This window comes from Miniopterus schreibersii, assembly GCF_964146895.1.
Source record: "Miniopterus schreibersii genome assembly, chromosome: 20".
NCBI classification, from domain to species: domain Eukaryota; kingdom Metazoa; phylum Chordata; class Mammalia; order Chiroptera; family Miniopteridae; genus Miniopterus; species Miniopterus schreibersii.
In genome coordinates, this window is record NC_138122.1 from 4,356,611 (window position 1) to 4,382,898 (window position 26,288).

The following is a 26,288-nucleotide window of genomic DNA, read 5'->3' on the forward strand; positions in this document are numbered from 1 at the left end:
GAGAACAGACTGACAGATGTCAGAGGGGAGAAGATAGGGGGTTCGGTAAAAAAGGTAAATAGATTAAGAAGAAAAAGAAAAACACCTCATAGACAGAAAACAGTATGGTGATTACCAGAGGGAAAGGGGTGTGGGGGGAGGTAAGACAGGGTAAAGGGAGGGTAAATGGTGATGGAAGGAGACTTGACTTGGGGTGGTGAACATAATATACAGATGACGTATTACATAATTGTACCCCTGAACCCTATATAATTTTTAAAAAATATATTTTTATTGAATTTTGAGAGCGAGACGAAGGGGGAAAGAGAGGGAAACATCAATGAGAGAGAAACATGGATCAGCTGCCTCCTGCACACCCCCTACTGGGGATCGAGCCCGCAACCTGGGCATGTGCCCTGACCAGGAATCAAGCCGGCGACCTCTTGGTGCATGAGACAATGCTCAGCCAATTCAGCCACACTGGCCAGGCAACCCTATATAATTTATTAACCAATGTCACCCCAATAAATTCAATTTAAGTAAATAAATAATATTTTTTAAAGGTGGTTTGGGAAGGAATCAAATGACTACTGAAATTTCATAAATTATATTTCAGAGTATTTCAAGAGGTTTCACAAGTATGTACTCCTAACCCTATGTGACTTACACCATTCTCTTATTTAAAGTAGATTAGCATTTTAGAAGTATGTAGCTAAGAATTTTGGGATTTGAGTTTACTCATGAAGTAACTGATCACTGACTTAAGAATATTTTTGTACTACTTTAAAAAGTTCAACTGGTTCTTTGTTTAGTTTTTACTTTTTAAGGTGTTTTTTATTAATTTGAGAGAGAGAAAGGGAGGAGAGAAACACTGATGTGAGAAACATCGACAGGCCGCCTCCTGCACGTCCCCTACTGGGGATTGAGCTAGAAACCCAGGCATGCGCCCTGACCCATCTGTAACTGAACCCGCGACCTTTTGGTTTACCAGCCGATGCTCAACTGAGTGGGCCACCCGGCCAGGGCTGTTCCTTGTTTAGTTTTTAAATTCTGAAATATATTCAAAGAAACCAACTGACTCATTTAAAAAAAGACAAGGGCTCTGTAGGTCTTGTTTTCTGTTACATCCCTAGCACTGGGGACAGTACCTAGCACATAGCTGTGGCTCGATAAGTGTTTGTCTGCGGACTGACCTGCTGTGTCAGCAACAGCCACAAAGGTGTGTTGATCCTCAGAATGGAAAGTGGATTCTATATATGGCTTTATATTGTCTTGAAGGCTATAGGTGATTAGATAACCTTTCTATATCCATATTTGCAAAGTATCTGTAATTTCTTTCCAAGAAATTACAAGGAAAGAGAAGAACAACATGAATAAAGCACTTACTGCCCTTTTCAGAGCCTATTCTAAATTTCACCATCGTCAGTCTTCAAAGTCACATTAGAATCAAGATAGAAAGGTAGCTCGTTTTTCAAGACGCACTTTCCTTTAATGGTAGATCATAAATTGACTCAAATTCTAATGAGCTTCAGACAAATACTTCTGGCTACTGAACAAATCATGAATGAAAGCAAGCACCGAATGTGCACCAGCAACGTTACTGTCCAATGGCGATACTTAGGTGCCCTCTAGTGTTTGCTGGTTTTTACATCAGTTCCTCGCTTCACACTTCATGTGACTGCGATCTTATCATGTATTCAAAGGTGACTTTTCCGGTGCATTTTAATGTACAGCGGATAGATCTATGAAAAATGGCCACGAGATTGTGGAGCAATTGAAATGAAAAATCAGTGGCTCTGCTCCGAGCCATTATTTACAGGGAAAAAATGCAATTTTGGTTACTGAGCAATCAGGGGGTGTGGAGCTACAGGGGCTCCTACAAAATGCTGAGGACTGTGGTTACACAGGCGTGGTCAAAACTGAGGGCTACGAGGAGATGCGTGGTGCACAGTGTGCTCCACCTGTTCCTCTCCACCCTATACAATTAACTATCTTTATCCTTCCAAAGTTTTTTATGTATACCAAGCAAATGTGATATATATTTTATTCCTCCCACCTTTTTATACTGCAAACACTATCCTACACCTTTAATTTCTCTCTTAGTAATAAAGCCTGATAATCTGTCCATAACAGTTCATAAAAATCACCCTCATTTCTTAACAGCTACTATCGTACTCTATTGCTTGGATACACTATAACTTACTTAAGCACTCCCCAAATGATAGGCATTTGGGTGGTGTCCAACATTTTATTATTACAAATAAGGGTGAAATGAATGATCTCATACAGGAGTTATTTCAAAATTGCATACATATAACTAAGATAAATTCCTAGGATTGGAATGTGTTGGGTCAAACAAAAATAATAATTGCTTACATTTATATAGTGCTTGCTGTCAGCTAGGCTTTGATCTACACATTGTACATATATTAATCCATTTAGTCAACCTCCTTAATAGGATCATTAAGAATTATTATCTCCATTTTTAAGATGAGGAAACTGAAGCCCTGAGAGGTAAAACCATCTGCCCAAGGTCAGACGGCTAGCAGGTACCGGTGTCAACCAATCTGTCCCCAAAGCTCATACTCTTAGCAATCACACTTTATTTTCTCAAGGAGTGTATGTATTTGTATTTTAAATAGATGTTAACAAATCTGCCCCCCGACCCCATACTGCTATACTAATTTATTTTCTCACCAGGTTGACTGTACTTTTTGCCTACAGGTTCATCAAACTTGGGGAATTTTGTTGCTTTAGTTATTGGTAAAAAGTGGAATCCCAATGTGGTATTAACTTGCATTTTTTTAAATAATACCTGAGGTTGGATATTTTTTCATATGCTTAATAGACACATGTATTAGCTTTTCTGTGAATTATCTTTTCATATCTTTTGTGTATTTTTATATTGGAGTACTGGTCTCTTTCTAATTGATTCTAGGAGATCTTTAGATATTTGAGATATTAGTAAATTGCCTGTGGTATAAGTTAAAAATATTTTCCCTTGTTTGTTCTTTATATTTTGACTTTCATATGCTTTCTTCCTGTAGCAGTTTTTGATATTTATGTAGTCAAATTTAGCAATCTTCTATGGATTCTAGATTTTAAATAATTTTAAGGTCATAGGAGAATTTTCCTGTTTTTAATAGTTTTTTAACGGCTTAATTTTTAAAATGAAATATTTGATCCATTTGGAATTTATCTTGTACGATATGAGGTATGGATCTGACTTTATCTTTCCCCATGTGGCTTATCCCGTTGTTTAACTGAACAAGCGCTGATCTCCTCACTGGTTTGACATACTGCCTTTATCAACTCAGTCTCAGATCTTACATTCTCACATGGAACTGGTTCTCCTGCGAGACTTTCTGTTCTGTTCTTCCATTTTTCTATCATATTACCTTAATATTTAATTATTGAGGCTTTAGACTATACTATCAAGTAGGACTATTTTCTCTCATGATGACTCTTAATTTCAGAGCTTTTTTTGTTATTCATGCCAATTTTTCATATGAACTTCATAATCAGCTTTTCAAGTTTTATTTAAAAAAATAACTATTGACATTTTTATTGGGATGTTGTAAACTTCTTGGACTTACTTTCAGATTTTCCTAAATATAATACGCTGCTTAAGGCCCTTAGGTCGGATGCAGCCAAGCATGGTGCTTGCAACGAAACAATGTATTAGGAAGCTGAGTTTTTTGGTTGTGTGTATGGTAATTGAGATTTATTTATTCACTCAGTTAACAATAGATGTTATTTATCCTTTCGATGTTCCTAGTTGTAAGACACGTGTCATCTCTTTCAAAGAAATTAGGAGGGGAAAAATGGATCATTCAAATGTGAAAAACTTCCAGAAGGATGCTACTTAATTGAAAACAACAGCCTCCAAACCTGCCCCCCCCCCCAACTCCACACCTCCTGCCCTCCCAATCAAAGGAACACTCCTAACAGCCACTGAAATCGCCAGTGTCTCGTGGGCACTGACTTACCCCACTTTGGCTCTAAGTTTCAGATAAATGCTCTGTGTTCTTTACACTCTAGCCCCTTGCTACTCAAAGTGTGGTCCGTGGACCAGCAGCCTTGGCACCACCTTGGAGCTTGTTAGAAATGCATACTCTTGTCTCACCCAGGCCTGCTAGGTCAAGTCTGCATTTTAACAAGATTCTGAGGTAATTCATAAGCACCTTAAGGTTTGAAAAGCAAAAGATCAGTGTTTCTCAAAGTGTGGGCCTGATGGCAAAAGTGGCATCATCTGGAACCTTGTAGAAAATTCACATTCTTGGGCCCCACCCCACACCTCCTAAATCAGAAGCCCTTGGGTTTGGTCCAGCAATCTGTTCTAGCAAACCCGCCAGATGATCCTCACGTGTGCGGATGATTGAGAACCATGCTCTAGGTCAGGGGTTGTCTTGGCCAGCTGGGGAGCTCTGACAACTCCCCATGCTTAAAGGGCACCCCTAATAAACTACCTCAGAATCTCAGGCCTTCCGGCCAAGGAGTCAGTGTTCTTAAACCTTTCCAGGTGGTTCCAATGTGAAGTCAAAGGTGAAGATCTCTGCTCTGTCTTGAACAATGCTTCTCACACCTGGCTTCACATCACAATCACCTGAAGGCGTGTTTTGTTTTGTTTTTTTAAAATACTGATGCTCAAGATCTCATTCAGAGTTGTAAATTGGTCCGGATGAAGCCAAGAATCACTTTTTTTTAAATTTTAGTTTCTCATATCCAGCCAGGATTTCAAACCACTGCTCTAGAAACATCATTTTCCCCCACATAAACTTAAAGTCATACTAAAGAGAATAAGTTTGCAAGTAATGGAAAAGATGCCTTTTCCCATTCCCATATATTTACTGAGTCTGTGATTAAATATAAGTGGAAAGCATAGTACCTGCCCATAAGAGAATATAATGTGTATTGGCAGAAAAGACTACACATTTTATATATAAATAATTATTCTAAAGTAATATATTCTATGCTATTGACTATAATATATTTTTGAAAGTTACATATATCATTATATCACTGTCAGGTCAAACTAACTTTTAGCTTTTTTAAAACAAGTAAAGATGAAAGAAAAATATGTTAGAAATGGTTATGAAACAATTTTGAATACAGTTAGCAATCAGCCCTTAGATAGCTGAACCTGGAGAAAGCAATGGACAAGGTCAATGGCCAAAGAATGATTCATGAGCTTAAAGACTGAGCAAGCATAAGATGCTTTAAAGTCTCCTCCTTGGCACAATGAGAACTATGCTATGGAATCACTGACCACTCAACCCAACAGCGCTTAGTAAATTATCACTACTAAAATAATTAGCAATTAAGATAGCAATTAAAGAACTTATAATAAATATTTTTCCCCTTTTATTATTAGAAATACAACTATTTGTTTTGGCCTGACTATATGCCTCTCCTTCTACACCGGCTTCTCTTGAGAACACATTTGGAAATAATGAGAGATCGTCGTCTGGGAGAAATAACCAGCTATAAACGTTGTCACATATATTGGACTATCACATTTATTTCTGATTTTAAATGAGCAGTCAGAATTCAAAATTTCACATGTTTTATGAAACAAAAAAGCACATCAAACATCTATAACTGGGCCAAATTGTTGAAAACTCTGAATTCAGCTGTTTTCACGATTCAGCTAATACACCACACCCCTCCTTGTCCGATTGGTTACAGAGGCAAGGGCGTGACCTAAGCTTTAAGACTATAAAAGGGTTTCCTTTTCTTTCTTTAAATTTGAGGATCCAATTGGCTTTATTCAGCGATTCCTGCGCAGCAGCCACGGAGCAACCGAGAGGTGCCCCCTCAAAACAAATCTCTGAATCAAGACAATAGTCACAAAGGTTCACCCCATCGGAAAGCACAGGTTAAACCAGGTCACGGCGCCTTCGGCGGTGCCAAGTTGGATCTGGACTCTGTCCGAGGGAATCCCCACTTAATGCGACCACCTCCCCTTCGTAGTTGAAAACGACCCCGCCGTAGGTGACGACATCAGGCGGGACCCACAAGGGCGGCGGGCACCCGGAGCCGCGCCACCCCGCGCCCAGGGCCCGCTGGGGGGGGGGGGGCACGGTCTCTATGCGCCCCTCAGGCAGAAGGAGTTTACTGCTTCAGCCAGAGAAGGACAAGTGTCACATGGCCTCACATGCGGAATCTAACGGACAGAACGGACGCAGAGCCTCGGAGGCGGGGAGCTGAGAGCCTCAGCGGGAGGGGCGGGGCGGGAGGAGGGTCGCCAGAGCGCGCGCGCAGCACGCACGGCCACGGCCACGGCCACGGCCACGGCCCACAGCGCAGAGAAGGCGGGGCGCGGGGGGGAAGGGGGACATCTTTAATACTTTCAACACTAAAGATAAGTTTTCTTAAAAGTTTACTGGCTTCAGTAGGTTTTAAATCCATCACTGGGATAGAATTTACCTTCAAAACGGCCAGATGAGAATGGGAGGACATTCATCATTATTCTAATTTTACAGACGGAGAGACTAAGGTTTAATAAAGGTCAGTGTAGTGATTATCGAAGGGGGTTAGAAAGGCAGGAGAACCACCTGACTTTTAAATAAATACCCCATGTTGCGCGTGCTCCCCCCAAACCCCGTCGGTTTGCCGGATCCGACCGAGAGCCGCCCGTAGGAGCCGCTGCTGCTGAGCGTGTCCCGTGGGTCCCCCTGGGCTCCAGCTAACAGGGCTGCGACCCCGTGCGACCGCGGGAGCGAAGGCCACGACCCAGGGACCCAGACCTTCGGCGCTGCGCTCCACCTGTTGGGACCCGTGGTCTAAAAGCCCCACGCTCCAGCCCGGCCCGGGGGTGGCGCCGCCCGCCGGCTGAGGTCCGGGTGCCGGCTCGACGCCCAGCCCTGGCCGGTGCGCTGGGGAGGCAGCCAGTCCAGGTGTCTGTCGGTCTCTCTCCCCCGTCCACTCTGAAAAAAGCAATGGAAAAAAGTGTCCTCGAGTGAGGATAACAAAGAAATCCTATGGTTCCTTGACTGACGACGCTTGAGAGATGATAACCGAGCTGCACGATTACAGAACCGGACGCCACCCGTGACCTGCGGAGCTCTCAGGACCTGCGGGACAATTCCCTCCGCTCCCCCAGCGGGCGGGGCAGGGCCTGGGCCGGCCGGGCGCGCCCCCCGCGCACGCGGCCGACTCGGGCTCCGCTCCGGGCGGGCTCCGGGCAACACGTACCTGTTCTGGGCGGGCGTCGTCCCTTTTTCTGCCGTGAAGTTGAAGGTAGGAGTCCGTCTTAGGGGTGGGCAGTCCCAGAGTCCGCTTGTTCTTCTCCACGAAGCACGGCCTGGGCCGCCTCCGCCGCGGCCCGCGGGGCCTGGGCAGCAAGGCCTCCCGGCGCGAGCGGGGCCCGCGGCCGCCGGACCCCGACCCGGACCCCGACCCGGCCCCGGACCCCGGCCCCGACCCCGGCCCCGACCCCGACCCCCCCGGCCCGGGCCCCGACCCCGAGAGCGCGCGGCTGCCGCGGGCCCCGCGCTCGCGCTCGTAGTTGGGGCTGAGGAACTCGCTGCCCAGCAGGGAGGCTTCGCTCGGGGGGCTCGGGGGGCTCGGGGGGCTCGGCGGGCCGCCCCCCGCCGAGGGCTCGGAGGGCGCGGGCTCCGAGGGGCGGGGCGGCGCCTCGGGGGCCAGCAGCTGCCCCTCGCCTCTCTTGGCCCTCCAGTCGGGGTCGTATCGGAGGTCCGAGTATCTGTCCTCTCCGCACTGGTGGCTGCCCAAAGCAGAAAAGAAAGGTCAGGCGCTGAGTCCAGATTGCAGCCCATCATTTTATTTCATACCAACCTCAGTCTTTCTCGTATAAACGCCCTTTTACTGTCGATATGCTAAAGACACACCTCGGGCTCAGGTCAGGCCTGCGCACGACGCAGAAGGGTACGAAGGCCTTATTCAAGTTTATTAAAGTGTGGAATAAACACGGGACAGTTCGTGTCCACGTGCCGGGGACAACAGAGCCACGCGCGTAACGCGAAGCGGGCGGCGGCCGGGCGGGAGAGCCGCGCTCGGGCGGGGCGCCCGCCTCCCCCCTTCCCTCCCCTGGCCTCCCCCCCCTTCCCTCCGCGCACGGGGCGGCGCAGCCCGACGACTGTGACCCTCGGGGGCACGTCTCAGGCTCCCCCTGCAGGGGCAAAGCAAGGCTTGTCCCAGCCGACCTGCTGCACGGGTTCAGTCTCCTTCCTTTTCAGTGACTTCACTCCTCAGTGCACTTTGTTTGCAGATTTCATGAAACTACTAGAGAGAGACGCCCAAGGTTGGGCACCAGGAGGTGGCTCACCGAAAGCCCGGGTCCTCTCTCTTGGTTGTCAGGGAACCCAGGAGACAGGTCCGGGAGAACTTCAAGCTCAGGGCAGCCCTATCTGAACAGCAGGTTAAAGGCATGGTCCTGGCTGAGGGGCATGAACTGAGGGGAGTCTATAACCAGAGCCTATGGCCCCAAATAAAGTCTCCTCTTTTCCCTGTGGCAATCTCCATGTGTAAAGCACCTCCTAGTCTTAACCAAGAAAGAAAAAAAAAAATGCTGGTAATATGGCGTATTTAACGGCTCCTTTGATCTTCAAAAGCTAAATGGGTGAGATTTTCCTTCCTTGAGTTCAGCAGATGCAATCCGAATCAAACAGGAAATGCAAATCAGCCAGGCTTATTACGGCTATTTGATATTCCCGTTTACAGAAGACACAGTTTTATGCTCGGCAAACAAACTAATAGTGCCCCTAGTGCTAATTCACTCTTCCTAAGGTGGACCTGGAGTTGATTTGATGTAAAGCAAAAACTAGAGCAAGCACAAACTCCTCTGCCTTCCACTGTGTCATTTTGAATTTTTTAGTTTACATATTAACCTTTTGGGATAGGCTGCTCTTCCTTTGCCATCAGGAAAGAGTTGACATTCTCTTCTAGCAAAATGCCTGAATAAAGCTGGTTCTCGTCCACCAGGAAGCCAGGCACCAAGCTGAGCGACTCACCACTCCCTGCACACCAGTCAGCTGTCCCTGGGCTTCCGCGAGGTTTCCCTGTGATGTCTCCTCAGTGGAACTCACAGTATTTTTTGGCCCTGCCCTTTGCCTGTTCTGAGGGTCACTGGGTATGTATGAAGGGCATGGAGCGGTCCAGCAGGGCACAGCTGGGCTTGGGACTGGACAGACCTGGGTTTAAGGTCTGGGCCTGTCACTATCTACCTGCGTCAGCTGGCAGACCCACGTCATCTGTGAGCCAGTTTCTCGCATCTGTAAGTAGGGACAAGTTATATTTATTGTTTATTTCTCAGGATTGCTTAAGGATCAAAATGGGGCATTCTGTCTGAATGTTCTGTGTTTATTTCATGTCTCACTGTGGGGACCTTGTCTCCTCACCTAGTTAAGGTGGGCTGTGGGGACTGAGGGCCATCCTTCCTTCCCTCGCCTAGTATTCTGCCCTCTGCTGCAGACAGAAGAGCCAATAAGTGTTTGTTAAGTAACTGAGCCTCTAAAACTACTCCAGCCAGCACAAATGTAGTATTGGATATTTATTTCTAATTTCAACAGTAGTAAATTAGAATCTAAACGTGCAGGAAAACGTCTTGCATTGGACCAAATGAGGGCACAGTTTTAGGGCTTTCCTTGCACTCAGATACAGGTAAGGGTGGTGTAGGTGGAAGAAAAAGATAAGAGTGCCTCAGTTACAGCTTCCGGTGAACAGAGTATAAAACACTTTTTAATGAAGGAAGGTGCTGTTTCACCATATCCATGATGTGTTGAGTGACTTCAACTCTCCTCGCTGATTTGCTGGACTCAACAGAATTTAACTTGCCTCGCCCATCTGCTCACCCATTGAGATTCTACAGCTATTTACTGAGTTCTTACTAAGCTAGAGGAACACAGTGATGGACTCAGCCAAGTGGGGGATACAAACAGGAAACAAGCAATTTACAGTAGGAGCGCAAGGGCCCTGACATGGGCCTGGGGCCCTCAGAACTCAGGAGGGGGCACCAGCCCCACCCCAGAGGTCAGGGAAAGCTTTCTGGAGGGAGCGAGGGCTTGGCTGAGGCCCAAGGCTAAGAAGGGCAGGAAATGTGCCAGGCTGGGACAGCATGGGAAGGGAGGGGGAGGGGGAGGGGGAGGGGGAGGGGGAGGGGGAGGGGGAGGGGGAGGGGGAGGGGGAGGGGGAGGGGGAGGGGAAGGGGAAGGGGAAGGGGAAGGGGAAGGGGAAGGGGAAGGGGAAGGGGAAGGGAAGGGAAGGGAAGGGAAGGGAAGGGAAGGGAAGGGAAGAGAGGGAAACATGGTCCTTTCCAAGAACAAATTCCTCATAGATAAAATGGGGGGTGGGAGGAGGAAAGGGTGGGGAGCAGGGCTCAGCACTAAGGAGAGCCAAGGTCTTGAAGGGCTTTGTAAAATCTGTGAAGAAGTTTGGCTAAGTTCATATGAGAGTTTGAATTTAATTAGCGAAAACAATTTCGTTAGAGAACAAAGACACAGTAATCCAAATACTTTGGGGCAGCGAAAGTGTTGAGTGAAAGGAATTATCTACAGAGGCTATAAGGGTTTTTTGTGGGTCTTTTTGGAAAATGTTAGAACTGTCCTTTGCACGGTTTGAAGCAGGGGTTGGCAACCTTTCAAAGTGACATGTCTCTTGGGGGTCACTGTTCTGCTACTTAGTCCTGGGGTAGGATGTGGGGTGCTGAATTGGGAAGATGGCACTGATCACTGCATGCTGACCTGGGAAATGCTAGCGCTTTCCTTACAACAACCTTATGAGGGAGGCGCTGTTATTATCCCCACTTAATAGATGAAGAAACTGAGGCTTAGAGAACTCATGTAACTTTCACAGGGTCACAGAGCTAACAAGTGGAGGGTCCAGGATATAGGCCTGGCTCCTGCCCATTAGGTTGCCCTTTATCGCGCAGCTATTCCCCATGGGTGGGAGTGAAGCGCACACTGTCAAAGGGCCTGCCTTATGCGAGTTAGTGAATTGATCAGTCACTCAGCCAGTCAACAAGTATGCACTGAGCAGCTCCCCCAGGAACTAGGCACTGAAGAGAGAGTGACAGGCAAGCAAAACAGAAGCAGGCTAAGGGAAGACAGGCTTTTTATACCAACTGTAACAAGTAACACATTAGGGACATAAAGAGATACAGAGTGTTATGGGTATTTAAGTGAGGACACACCCTTGTTTTTCACTGAAAATGTGATAACTTCTTACCTCCAGATTCACTTGCTAGGAGATATCACAGTCCATTCCACCTCTACTGTTCTGTGATACTATGATAAACTCACAGAGGACTCGATAACCAAGGAATGTCTACTATTAAAAAGATTAGTCTTCAGTGGTTGAGGGAAATGGATTCCTGACATCTATCTCTGCAGTCATTCTAAAAAACGGGCACTCAGATCAGTCATTGTATTTGTCACACCAGCTGACGGTGGCATAACATCTACAGTCGTGGTTCTAGACCTTCCTCAGTCCCATGAAATCTCCATGTGCTTTGCTTCTCTCAATAATAATCTGGAGTGTCTGGGTTCTGAGAAACGGTTTAGCAGAGTGTCTAAGGATGAGGGTCCTGGAATCCGACCGCCTGTCCTCAATTCCTGGTGCTGCCAGTTCCTGTGGAAGCCTGGGCAGGTTATTAACTTCCCTGTGCCTCAACCTCCTCACAACAAAATGGTGTGAATAACAGCAGCTACCCTGTGGTGTGGCTGAGGCATTAAGCAAATTTATATATATAGGGTGTCCCCAAAAATGTATTCAGACACTTGGAGTCATTCTAAAGGCAGTGTTTTTAAAATACATTTCATTTTCAAAATTGAGCTCTCAGCTGTTATAGTGTGCGTACATTTTGGGAGACACCCTGTATATATATACATGCTTCGAACTAACGTCCTGGACACAGCAGCATCCAGGGCGAGCTATGAAAGCACGTCGCTGAGCTCTCTCGCTGGCCTGGGCCTGCTGTGTGTTACATTCGGTTGCCATGACACAATGTTGTGTACTGTGCTTCCTCACGGGGTTCTCCTCTCCCCAGAGCTTAACTTATTTCCAAGGTACAAAGTTGTCTTGTGATGCACTAAGTGGCACCTTAGTGGCCTGAAAAATTAACACATCTTTAAAAATCCAATTTTTTACCGTGACTTAGGCATCACGGAGAATCTGTTTGAACTGTGAACAGGAAATGGGATTAAGAAATGTCAGTGTTTCCACATGATGAACTGTCTAAAGAACTGCTGAAAAACGGTGCGCAGGATAAACCTGGGAGAATTAAGTTACGTTAGACCTTCAGAAACAGCTGTAATTTCTAGCCTCAAGCAAATGTCCATTCGGAAATGCCCATAGAAGCAACGTCATACACTACAGGGAAGACTGATGCTTTAAGTGGAACCTAGAAAATGCAGAGGGTTTTGACACAAATCAGACAACATGAATAGCTTTGGCTAAGAAAAATTGTTTGAAAAGATACTCTAATAATGTGTATATATACACACACATACACACACACACACAAGATAGAACCTGAAAAGAGATTAATTACACTGCACCATTAAAAGAGATTAATTACACTGCACCATTTATACCTATAATGACTACCTTAAAACATACCCTCTTCCCTTTCTAGGTGGAGATCACATGTTGAAACAAATGGGAGGTTATGTTTTGCCAAATCATGAGCATGGAAAGCTTTAATACTTTACAGAAACAAATCTGATGGTGAAACAGAACACGATCCTGAAGAACCCCATTGTTGGGAGCTTGTGTGCCAAGAAGCTCCATTGTATTTGTGTCCAGGTCAACACACTGGGACAAAGTGAGCTGAAGTGCCCTCCACCGGTGATCATCCCCATACAGCCTTTCCCTCTTCCCTCCCATCTGACGGAGACCGTGCAGCACAGTGAGTACAAACTCCTTTGTTACTGCTCGGACTGCAGATGCCAGGTCTCCTCTTCAGATGGCAGGGTTAGAAATGGATGCAGGGAGGAGGGGAGGGTGGTCTCGTATGCACAGGCCATGATATTTGCTGGCTTTAATGGACCATATTTCATTACTGACTGTGGCAACTTCAAACAAAATAAATTAAAATCTCCATTTAATGAAGAGCCTCATATTCAGTATAGTATTCAATCAAAAAATTACTAAAATTAGAGCATATTTCTAGTACAATTAACATCCTTTGCACACATAATAAAATATTCAATAACTGGCCACTTTGCCTGTTGAGGAGGTGAATAAAAGCATTGCTATTAATCATTTAGCAGTTATTTATTTGCTACTTTATTTTAAGTAGCCGGTTAAATTGAAATTGCACATGTTATTATTGATTTAGGTTTAATTTAATCCTTTTAAACAGAACAATTATTGCCAATTTATATGCCATTAAATCTTTCATGCATATGAACAGCAAATTCAATTTGTATTTAAGTATAAAGTTTTTAATGCCTCTTTAAGAACTATAAAATTGACAATTGTTCCCAAGGATTTCGGAACTGGATGCTCATCTTAATCTTTTATCAACAGCTTTTAAGTAAATAAAATGAAAAAAACAAACCCAAAAACCCAAAGGATTAAAAAATCACTTTTGCAAGTATGAAATAAAATCGTTCCTCAAATACACTGGGATGCTTTGGGAAGGTTATTTACAACCCAGAAAAATCATTTAATGCAGGTATGTATTCTGCCAAAAAAAAAAAATGAACATTTTAATAGAAAAAAGGTGGTTTAATGAACTGAAGGCGAAAGATTGTCTATGGAAACACGCTAAACGAAAGGAGCTGGATTGTTATCTAGTGAAATTTATTTACAGCAAATATATAATTTGGATAATTCCAACTAAAGTCCTTTGTTTTCTTTCACAACAAATTTATGGCTGCAGAATAACCAGATATTTGCCCAAAATTATTAGACTTGTTAGTAACAGTCTTGATCAAGGACAATCTGGGAGTTAAATAAAAATAAACCGTCTAAGGAGGGCATGTTAGTGATTGCAGTGGTAAAAGTTGGAGTACCTCACTCCTACTGTTTCTCTTTTGTGAAACAAAGGCTGTGCCTTACCCAAGGAACTTCTGTATGACACAGCCTTTAACAACTCAGTGCCTCTCACTCAGGGAGAGTCTCCAAGGCTCCTACCGGATAAGGGAGGAATTTCATTCCCTAGAAATAAGGGCGAAGATCGGGGACCCAGATTTATAAAATTTCCAGGTGTTACACTTTCTCTAGGTACAATTTCTTGTATTTTAAAGGACAGATATTAACAACACTGGAGTTTCAAGGCAGCTGTGATGTCATGGGAAAAACATATGGGCCTTGACGTATATGGTCCTAGTCCAGATTTGCCACTGACCAAGCTGTGTGGACTTGTGTGCCACTCTCGGCCTCAGGCTCCTCTCCCGTATAATAAGGGGATGGGCTGAGCTTTAAGAGCCCCAGCAGCTCTAAAAATCCACTATTAGTAACTGGGCTGGGCCCAGCATGGGAAACTCAGCAATCTATAGTCAATGGTAGGAAAAGCATTTATTTTAAAGTCAACACATTAAAAATTATAGTTATTAAAGCCTTCTATATTTTCAAACTTACACAGAGTGGAAATAAATGACAACAGTAACGGTCATGAATTAAACTCTCCCTTCAGGACCTTGGCAACAATCTTCTTAATCCTCTTGAACTCATAAGCTTACAGATGATATAAATTTAAATTCCACTTGGTAGGGTTTCAAAACCACTATTTATTTACTTATTTTCACATAGTAATGCATCCCTGTTTTGAAATAAGCTAGAAAGGAACAGGCTGTTCTCTGGGGCAATATACCCAGGAGTTGCCCAGGCTGTGGCGCTTCTGGGGGGACTCTGCCTTTAACAGACACAGCTCATGCCCTTGCACACCTTGGGTCCCGTCCCTGACTGCTCATCCATTCCGATGGCACCGTGCCTGCTCAGAGGTGCACACCAGGACTCAACTACTGCAGAACTTGTAAGCAAATAAATGAACGTAAAACAGAAATGACTAATACCTATAACAGAAACTCATGTCTCTGATGTAACTATTCCCATGTGATCTGAAATAACTAAAATGCTAGTAGCAATCCCTCCAATACTGTGTGACACCCCTAGAGTACAGTGTAATGCATGTGAAGAGGTTAGCCATCCCATCTATCTTAAAGACAATGGAAATCAACACAGAAGAATATTGCTAGAAACCAAAAGAAATGAAAGTTGACCCCTGGAAACTCTCAGATGTCCCTAATAATACTAGAATATCAGACCTAGCCTCAAGTGTTGTCTTTACGCTCCCAAACAATACCAAAAAAGTCTCTACACCTATAAGAGAAAGTAATCTATCCCCAGCTTCAATATTCCAATGTGCTGTACAATACAGTCCAGGGTATCTGAGGGGTAATAAAAATGCTGAGTTTTCAGCGGTTGAGCATCGACGTATGATCCAAGAGATCGCAGTTCAATTCTGGGTCAGGGCACATGCCAGGTTTTGGGCTCGATCCCCAGCAGGGCGCGTGCAGGGGGCAGCCAATCAATGAATCATCATTGATGTTTCACTCTCTCCCCCTCTCCCTTCCTCTCTTTGAAATCACTAAAAATATTTTTTTAAATGCTGGGTTTTGGTTCTTACCCACTATCCATTTTGGTTGTCTAGGACTATTATATAAGACCTAGAAATCATCATTCAGTACTTCACCTAATTCTTGTATTACTTATTTTTAAAATATATATATCTTTATTGATTTCAGAGAGAAGAAGGGAGAGGAAGAGAGAGATAGAAACATCAATGATGAGAGAGTCATGGATCGGCTGCCTCCTGCACGTCCCGAACTGGGGATCAAGCCCGCAACCTGGGCATGTGCCCTGACTGGGAATCAAACCGCAATCTCCTGGATCACAGGTCAATGCTCAACCTCTGAGCCACGTCAGCCGGGCTGATTCTTGTATTACTAATCTGAAACAATATATACAGAAGCATTTGAGAGAAAAAATTATATACCACCACAAGACAATAAGAATGCAGTTATTATTATTGAGTCCCTTTCTTACTTTCCGATAATTCTGGGTATTCAGTCTAATTTATAACTCCTCATGATGCCTATCTCCAGCCCAGTGACTTCTGGCACAAGGTGTTTATTAGACAGAATGTGGGGTCTTCTGTGAAGGCTACAGTCCCCAGGCGATACCAGTAAGCCACTCGCGGGCCTCAGTGAACGGAAGTGTTTCTGTTTCCCAGGAGAGGTGTGACGAATATAGGTACCATGACCCTCCTGCCCTACATAAAATACAGGTAATGTTCATTTATTCTGAGGGCACTGAATCCTTTAAATATTTGTATGACTTTAATAAAATTTATAATTTCACATGCATCTGTACTCTGGTCTCAGTTTAGTCCACATTAAAATTGTTATATCTTTAATATTTGTTAGATAGTAAAATTGAATCTTTTATCAGATCAGCCTTTGATCACCTATGTAGATATTTATAATTAGAGGCTCAGGCTCTGCCACTTGGTAGCTATGGGCACTTACACAACTCTCGAACCCTCAGTTCCTTATCTGCAAAATGGGGATCATAACACCTAAGAGGCTCCTCTAGGGTAAATGAGATTGTACGTATAAAGCAAATAGCTCTACAAATGGTAGCTAATTATACCGAAGTATTCTTGTAAACAAGACTATACACATATATAAGCACATATACTGAGTACTGTACTGCTGCTCTCTGATGTTTTTTAAACATGTAAGGTTTCAGAAGACCCCAGGACTAAGCAGGTTCTTTCTAACGCTTTAGGAATTACACTGATCTCTTTCTCCACAAGCGCCGGGGGCCGTGAGACGGGTTCTGGAGAGGGGCTTAAGGGTTACTGGGAGAAGACCCGCTCCCCACTCTTGATTCATTCGCCGCAGTCAATGCAGCTCCAATTTCCATTAAGAAAAGTGTTTTCTCTAATCCATTTACACTGAACTGCGGCCTGACTTTGGTGAGATACAAGGAGTAATTGCTTTGAGGAGGTCCTAGTAACATCAAAACACACGATAGGGCTCAAGTGATCTGTCAGGCAGCTTTTAAAAAGGTTGTTTATAAAAGCAAGAAGAAAAAGAAGCTCCTTGGTTTTAAGGCAAGACTTTGACTAATTTAAACTACCACTCCCAGAATGCCACCTCCAGTACAAAATGAAAGCATACTTGAATTTTATATTGAGAGTCTGATATCAATTTGTCTACTTCACAGCTCATAAACTCCCAGATTTTTGCAACAACAGCTTCCCAAGACTTGAGTGAGGCAGATAACTAAACACTCACATGAATAATATTTTTGAGGCATTATTTGGCTAAATGCTTTAATTCTGTTTCCCTTTGTAGTGGAGAACTGTCCTCCTAATGTTCAAAGTATAACCCATTCTAACTCTGGGATTATCATCTATAATTAAACATCTCCAAGGCAAATCAATCTAAGGAAAATAGTATTATTTAAGGGTCTCTGAATCAGAAGACCAAGGCCCTAACCATAATTTTAATTTTTGTAAGTACTATTCTTGCTTTTGAAACATACTGAGTGGTATTTACATTGTCCTTGGGTAAAGAGCAAGGTTAAAGTTGGGTCCCTGAGCATTGACTCCAAGAAGAAAAAAACAACCCTGGGCAAGTGAGGTCCCCTAATGGATCCTTCCCTTGGCTTCCTCACCTTGAAAGTACAGACGAGTTTACCTCTCTGTGCGAGAGATCTTTCCTTTCTGATGCCCCCATTTCTGTAAATGAAACCACTACCATTGATCACGTGGGAGACCATGACTCCCTTAGATTCGAGCTATAAGGAAAGCACGGCCTGGGAGGTGGGAGAGGGCACAGAGGGGATAAATGGTGATGGGAAAATGAAATAAAGAAAAACATGGCTTAGAGCTCAGGGTCGGACGGCTAGCCACTCACTAGAGGTAAGAAATGGGTAAAATGTAACATTTAAGCCTCATGTACACTGGGATCATTATAGTGTCCACCTACCAGAGCTGCCACAGGGTTAAGTGAGGTAACACGCCAAGTGCTGAGCACAGGAGGGCTCGTGATGAGCACTCTAACCGTTAGCTGCTGTTATGAGAATGTCGGAGTAATCGGGCTCCTCTTGTTCCTTCAGTCGTCACGTCTAATCTGTCACGGAGCCCTGTCAATTCTTCCATTTTATGTACATATTTCTCCACTACCTATAAATTACCCATGACAGAAAAAAATAGAAGACTGCTAAGAACAACATGTATTGGCTCTCTCTGAGGAGGAAAACTGGGCGATGGATTTGAGAAGCCAAACAAGAAAACTTTCTCTGTAACATTTTATGTCTTTAAAAAATACATCTGAAAAAATACAGTAATAGGGTTATAAGCATTTTTCTCGGTACTGTTCTATAGGTTAGAATTTTGTCAAACTTTAAAAAATAACCAGTATCAATAGCAAAAAACAAATATCCCCTCACAGCAACTTGATGTTAGACAAGCTACTCCATCTCTGTTAGCTTCATTTTCCTTATCTGTAAAAATGGGGATATGAACGCAGGATCACAATGGAGAAATTACAGATGGGCCTATCAAGAGAGATACTGTTACTGTTATAGTTGCCTTTCTTGTTGGATTTTACCATCTGGTGGTCTCTTTGTCCCTCGTGTTTATCTTCTAATTCAGCATGTGCCAGCTTGCAGAGCAATGCTCCTGAAACGTTGCGTTATCTCACCGCTCCCCAAGTCCCTGCGCCCTCTCCCCCTGGCAGAGCCACCCAACCCTCAGATGGGGCTGGCTGGCTGAAGCCTTCCTGAACCCTTCTTTTGCCCTTAGCACTGTGGCCGCACCTTAGTGACAGCATATATCACTTGTACTGTACTTTGAGAAACATTAAAAAGCATATGAGCATGATTCAACTCGATATTCCCAGTGAAAGGCAAAAGGATGGAAAGAAGGAAGAAAAAGACTCAGGACCAGGCTCAAATTCTGTCTTTCAAAAGAGCCCTTGCTGTGACTGTGTTCCTGGATGTGTCATTTGAGTTTTGTGTTCGGGGCCCTGTCGTTCGCATGAACTGTTTTCACTCCACGATGGCCCCCAAGTCAGGCCCCTGCTCAGTCCACTTTCCCTGGACCAAGGAAAGATCCTCTGCGATCAAGCAGGGTCCCTTATCATGCCACACACGTCACTAATTCTGTTCCCTTTTTCCAAATCTACCTTGTCCCCAAAACCCTACCTGCCCAAGCTCTAGGACTTCCAATAAACTTTCCTCAATATATTTTACCCCTAATTTAAAAAAATCTAACACATATATAAACAGCCAGTCCCTGTTCTCAGTACTTTATGCATTTTATTATACATATATATTAATTTATTTAGTGTCATGATAACTCTGTAAGGTAACCGTTATTATCATCCCACTGATGAGGAAACTGAGGCACAGAGAGATTACGTGCTAGTAAGGGGATTGTGAACGATGGTCTGTTTGACTCTATGCACGGCCCCACCACACTAAACCTCCTCCTAATCAATACCTTTGACCTTCTACACTCTATCATATCACTTACATTTTCATTAAAACAGAGTAATGTTGCATTTTATTTTTTCTTACAGTTTTTGGTAACGCATAGCATGAAGTTAGTGCTCCATCAATACTGATTATTAGAAATTGAATCTTTATATGATTATAGGGGTCCTGGGAGGTATATATCCCCTGGATGTGCTTTACTGACATTTATAGCAATCCTGGGAGATAGGGAGGCTGGTTTATTTAACAGGTGAGAAAAAGTGAGATGCAAATTATACACTAAACAGCAGTGCCTGGACCGAATCTAGACCGCCTGACTCCACGTTATGGCACTTTTCTATACCAGCCTTTCTGGATTTCTCCAAGGTGAGGTCATAGTGGAGACACTTGGAATATGGACAGGAAATAAGGAGCATAAGAAAAGCAAATGCCTTTATTAAAACCTCTCCTTGTCTTTTGCACAGATTTTTAAAAAATTTTTTGGGAGAGAGATCAGTTGGTTGGTCCATTTATTAATGCATTCATTGGTTGCTTCTTATAAGTGCCCTGATTGGGGATCGAATCTGCAACCTGGCACATTGGGACTACGCTCTAACCAACTGTGCTACCCGGACAGGGCTCCTTGTCTTCCGCATATTTTTTAATAATAAAAAAGAATGTGGCCCAAAGCCTGGCCCCCATCTCTCACACTGCAGAGTGCTCACCGTGAGAGCCTGTCCTCGCCCTCACTTGGGGCCCCAGTGATTATTTAACAATACATTTCAGAAAGCAGTGCTGTCTTACATAAGCCAGCTGCTTACCGGTTGACGGCACCACTGTGCCGGGCACGGCGGCTGTCCTTGCCGGCCGCCCGAGCTGCTCTCCGGCTTGCTTCCTCCTCCGTCTCGCTCAGGCTGTCCTGCGGAGAGCTCTCCTCTAAGCTGTCAGGCTCCATACTGCCCTGCAGCGGGTCTTCAAAGTCAGACTGGGACTTAGCCTCTTGAGTGAGGCTCTCTGAATCAGCTTCCAGGGAGTCTTTTGAAATCAGATGTAAGTCTTCTTTCTTAAAAGGTGATTCTGTGGACTGGACCTTTAACTTGGCATGATAGACAGGAGATTGAATAGAGAGCTTGGGAATTAATTTACTCATCTTGAAAAAATACAAAAATTAACAGGATACTCTTGTTGATAGAAGCAGTTGGCTGAATATTTAAAGTTGTGGTTCACAAAAGCATTACCTAAAAAAATTATATTTATGTTACTGAAATCTCTTTAATTCTAATGTTAATAAAAAATGTAAATGAGGACCAGAATTTTGTTATATCACCTGCAGGCTTTTGTGTGCACCCTTCTGTGTGTGTGAGGAAGGTCTATTGCAACATTATTGTGTTTTTCAATCCAGGAACACATCTGATGAAGAGCTTCTAACCAGCTGAGGAATCAGGGCGGCCCCAAGGAGGAAATCAAATGGCTGTGTGGAAGCACATCCCTTCTCTAGCTTCCAGGGGCCTGCGCAGACAAGTCCGAACAAGCCAAGTGGTAACTATGGACAGGACTTTGGTGGCCTTGTTTCAAATACCCAGGGCACTGAGACAAATATGCCCTTGTTCAGTTGTCCTAATGGACAGAGAAAAGCAGGTCATGGTCTACCTTGTGGAAAGTACAGGAGGCAGAGAGGGAAAGAGTGTGGGTTGAGCAGTCAGAACTGTAAGGAGGGGAGCTGTATGCTACTGGGCCGTATCGGCTGCCTTCAGCGCCCGGAAGACTTCGATATACAGGTTGCTACTAGATAGGAATGTGTAATCTGGGGTGGGTCATTACATGGAGATCAGCCTCAGCGCAGTGTATTTTTTTAAAAATGATTAAAACTGCTCAACAAAAGATTTGTCAGCCTTGTAAATTCTACCACAGAGCAATTCACAGCAGAGGCTGGATGTCTGCCTACCTGAAAGGGATGCTGTCCTGGGGAGAGCTGGGAGACTGGCCTGAAGAACACCTGGGATCTCCTCTAACAGGCTTAAGAGTGTCATCCCCAGTGAGCCCTCCCTGTCTCAAAAGGCTGCTAAAGGTGCTTTGAGTTCATGGCAGATTGAAAGCAGATGTTTTTGGATTGTGCTTCCTTTCATCTCCACCTAGCATTTCTCTTTGCTCTGTCTTCTATCTCACTGCCTTTATGCCTTTTTTCCCCCTGTAGGTCAGATAACAGAAACCTTCAGCATCAGAGATTACTGTACAGTTTGTTTTAAGGGCTTGCTCTTGTTTTTTTGGCAGGTCCTAATTTTAATTAAACAACATGACCACATATGTTGACTTTGTTGCTATGGAACATCACTATTCCCTGGAGGAAAGCACCCAACTAACAAAACAGACAAAAGGTAACATATTCACAAATTAGTGTCTAACTGCACAGGCTGGTTTGCTGTATTAAGTCACTTATTTTAAAAATACATCTATTTCACTCCACTGTATTATTTTAATATTGGTAAGCTGATTAACTTGCTTTTTAGGATACTTTTACAAAGCAGCAAATCCATCAAGTAACTGAGTTTTAAAACACCCATTTTACTGTAAGACATCAAGTCACTGTACTTGGGAATCTTAAAAAGCTTAATGTAATCGTTATATTTCAATTTGGAAATGCTCCTTCATGAAATTATTGTCTCTTCGATTTCTCGTCTTTTCTTAAATGAGAGAGATTAGTGGCGCTTGGAGTTAATCAATAAAAAATGTCCATGGAAGATAATACTTTGCTTGTCACCAGATTAATGAAGTTCGGGAGAGCGCGAAGCGAGCAAGCAAAGCCAACCGCCACGCACGGGGCCTTGCAGGCCGCGGCGGGCGGGAGAGAAGGGGCCTTGCGCACGCGAGGGGCGGCTCCCAGCGGCTCGGCGCTTCCACGGGAGGGTCTGGCCAAGGGAGGGCACACGCCTGGGAAACCTGACCCGGGGCCGCCTGGGCCCCGTCCGCTGGCCCCGGGGTCACCAGCGTGAAGGGTGGAGGAAACGCTGCCCTTCGGGGGACAGGCCAGAAGCTGCCCCGAGGGGCGTGCGGATTTCTTTCCTCCCTCTGCCTCCCTCTGACCGACGAGCTGGGCGGCAGGGGCGGCCTGGCCCCGGCCCGTCTGGGCCGACGGAGGGCCCGCAGCGCGGGGCAGGTGCCGAGCCCTCCGACCCGGGCGCCCCGGCCCCGGCCCCGGTCCCAGTGCTGTCGGGGGCTCCCCGGGTCCCCACCCGGTTCCCTCGGGTTTCCTCCCGTCCCTCCCGTCCCCGCCCCCCGCCCCGGGGCGCCGCCAGTCACCTGCCCGGCGCTCCTCGGCCGCCCCGCGTCCTCCCGGCCCCGCCGCCCGCCGCTGCCCTGGAGACCGAGGCCCCGCGCGCCGCCGGGAGGGAGGGGCCGGGGCGGTGGCGGCCTCCGCGTCCGTGACACCGCCAGCTCCGGCGTGGAGGTGGGACGGTTGTGACGAGGGCGGCGGGGCAGACCCGGGACCGCGCCGCCCCACCGCCCCCGCGCGGAGCAGGTGCCGCCCACGGACGGGGACGCCGGCTGCGGGACGCGCCCGCAGGAATCTCACAAACCCAACGGCCAGCGAATACTTGCTGTGGACCTAAGAGGTGCTTAATGCGGCCGCAGTCAGGGCTAATGCACCCCGGCGGGTGCGCCGCCCGCCTCACCCGCGCGGCTTCGGGTGTCTGGCGGTGCGCGGCCGGGGGGTGGGGGTGGGGGTGGGGGTGGGGGGGTGGGGGTGGTATGCGCGGCCGGGCGGGCGGGGGAGGATGCGCGGCCGGGCGGGGGGGGGGGGGGGGGATGCGCGGCCGGGGGTGGGGTGGGGGGATGCGCGGCCGGGGGGATACGGGGCGAAGGCCCTCGGGCTGCAGATGGGAGGGCGCAGTGGGGCGGCCCCTTTGGAAGCCGGTCTGACCTTAGCTAGGATTCGCGTGTCTTGTGATTGGGTAATTTCCCTTTTAGATACTTAGCCTAAAGAGTGTGTGCTGATGTGCACCTCACTAGAAATAACGGGATGGTTCCTTAAACCGAGGTCCCCGCCCACGGGCATGCAGACAAGGAAGGAAGCGAAGCACGGCTACATGAAATGGCAGAGGCATCTTTAAAAATATAGAGTACCAACCCCCCAAATACATATTGTGTGGTTTTGCATATAAACATTTAAAACAGGCAAACTTCAACTGTATTATATTCATGGATGCATTCTTTTTAAAAACTTTATTTATTGATTTGCTGTTCCACTTACTTATGCATTCAGTGGTTGCTTCCTGTGTGCTCCCAGACCCGGAATGGAACCCAGAAGCCTGGAGTATCTGGACGATGCTCTAACCACCTGAGCACAGGGCCAGGGCCTGGATGCATTTTTGGCTGCGAAAACTATGAAAAAAGAGCAAAGTAGTGATTCTCATAAAGTTAGGATAGTGGTCAGCTCTAGCAGGCAGGAAGGGCGGGGGTTTGGAGGAGGAGTACTTTTGAGATTTTATTTCCTGATTTTAATGCTGGCTACATATTTATTTTATAATGAACTATACATGTATGTATGTATAAAATATTTCACTATTAAAAAAGGCTTCAAAGAGGAGTAAAGGGGAAGTGTTGGGAATTCTATTCACATTAAAGCCACAAGTAGATCTGAATAACTGACTTCATCAAGGCTAGAATGCTTTAATACCAGTTGCCTAATAAATGATAGGGAGTACAGAAAACTGGAAAATTTCAACCTGCTTTTATTAGAGTGAGTTTTGTTGTTGGTTTTGTCCAGATTTTTCTTACTTGGAATGACCAAAGACTGAAATAATAAACACAGTTGGCAGTCAGAGTCCAAGCAGGAGACAGAAGTCATACCAGTTATTTTAATGGAAATACTTTAATATGAAGATTAACTGAAAAGTTGAAAAGGAAACGTAGGGATCACGGGAGTGGTAACTACAGGAAGCAAATACCACCCCTATTTCTGGGGAACACAGGGAGAGTTTGGAATTACTAACGTTCAGAGGTTTGGAGGAAGGGGCAAGAGCTGGAATCCAGGCCTCTGCGGAGGAGGAAGTCCCAGGCGGACAGGTGCTGGCCTTTGGAAAGGTATGAGGCTGGCTCTGGGGTGTTGGGAGGACGGGAGTGAGCTGCTGGGACGGAGAAACACGGCCAGGGCGGCGGGGAGACAGAGAACCCGGAGTCTCCGGCCTTGTAGGCCCCTCTGGCGCCCTCTACTGGCGGAGCCTAGCAAGGAGCTGCCTGGCCAAGGAGAACTGAGTTTGCAGGTTTCCTGGGCATCAGGAGAGTCCATTACAAGTGTTTGAAGCTGAGAGAGAACGATTTACTAAGCAGCGCAGTAATACTCTGTTCTTCAAAATTCTTCAGGACCCAAGAGTCAAAGAGTGCATACAAACAAAATAAAGACGTAAAGTGCACTGTTTTTGTCTGCTGTAATGGTAATAATGATGATAATTTGCGTATGAATAACATTTTCCAGAGTCTGCAAAGTGCTTCTGCATATATCTAATTAAGCGGTCTTTTAAAAATGTCTATCTTTATTGTTGGAAGTATTACAAATGTCCCCCTTTTTCCCCCATTGACCCCCTCCACCACATACCCATCCCACTCCGGCCTTCCCCACACTATTGTCTGTGTCCATGGGTTAAGCATATATGCATATAAGTTCTTTGATTAATCTCTCCCCACCCACTCCCCCACCTCCACTTTCCCTCTAAGATTCCTCAGTCTGTTCCATGCTTCTATGTCTCTGGATCTATTTTGTTCAACGGTTTATCTTGTTCATTAGATTCCACATATGAGTGAGATCATGTGATACCTTTCTCTGACTGGCTTATTTTGCTTAGCATAATACTGTCCAGGTCCCAGCATGCTGTCCCAAAGGGTAAGGGATCCTTCATTTTTACAGCTGCATAGTATCCCATGGTACAAATGTCCGAGAAGATGTCAATCTGACCCTGAACTAACCAAAACACAAAGAATGAGAAAAACAAGCACAAAAATGATGACGATAGGCTAATAGTACTGAACTGATTTTAATCCTGCCCCACCCTTCGTCCATCTATCGCCTTAACTCCTAGCCTTCTCTCCCTTTCCTAATTTGCTTCTTATGATCTGCTTGCAAGCCCTTTCCTCAACCCCCTTCTCTCCTGGTCTAACGAACTTTTACTCAGCCTATAAGACCTTGCTCAGTTTCATCTCCTTCAGGAAGAATTTTCAGACAGTCTCCGAACACTGTCCTCATGACTCTTGGATAAGGCAGTTCTCAACCCCAGGCTGATCTGTCCACGAGGGTACACTTGGCAACATCTGGAGACATTTTCTGTTGTCATTACTCAGGGGAGTGCTACTGGCATCTAGTGCAGGGGTGTGGAAACTTTTTTCTGCCAAGGGCCATTTGGATATTTATAACATCATTTGCAGGCCATACAAAAATATCAACTCAAACAATTAACTCACCCCTAATGTGATGGCTGGAGCTGCTTCTCTTTGGTGAGGCCTTGGCAGGGCCAGACCAAATGATTTCTCGGTCTGGATGCGGACTACAGGCCAGACGTTCCCCACCCCTGATCTAGTGGGTAGAGGCCAGGGATGCTGCTAAACATCCTACAGTGCACAGGGAAGCCTCCACCACTACAACAAAATTATCCAGTTCAAAACATCAGTAGCACTATGGCCCCAAAGTACCCAAGTGCACACTTACTTCTATCCACACGTGTATGGCACCTAATAGATGCTCAATAAACGTTGAAGAAAACCCACAATACCTTACACTCTAACACCTGAATAGAAGGAAGGTAAGTGTAGCCCATCACGCCTTTTAACAGAGATATACTAGTGTATGACACATAACTGGGATG

General features: G+C 45.5%; 1 protein-coding gene across 1 annotated transcript in view; it reads right to left on the reverse strand.

The window, feature by feature from the left end:
• The window catches only part of JHY (junctional cadherin complex regulator), a 102,211-nt gene that overhangs the window by 57,202 nt on the left and 18,721 nt on the right, over positions 1 to 26,288 (reverse strand). The window contains exons 4-8 of the mRNA XM_081122757.1: positions 24,426 to 24,858; positions 23,684 to 23,814; positions 20,762 to 21,051; positions 20,256 to 20,672; positions 7,177 to 7,708 (exon numbers count right to left, since the gene is read on the reverse strand). Coding sequence (XP_080978883.1) covers positions 7,177 to 7,708; positions 20,256 to 20,584 — 861 coding nt within the window. The 5' untranslated portion in view covers positions 20,585 to 20,672; positions 20,762 to 21,051; positions 23,684 to 23,814; positions 24,426 to 24,858. The remainder of the gene's footprint in view (positions 1 to 7,176; positions 7,709 to 20,255; positions 20,673 to 20,761; positions 21,052 to 23,683; positions 23,815 to 24,425; positions 24,859 to 26,288) is intronic.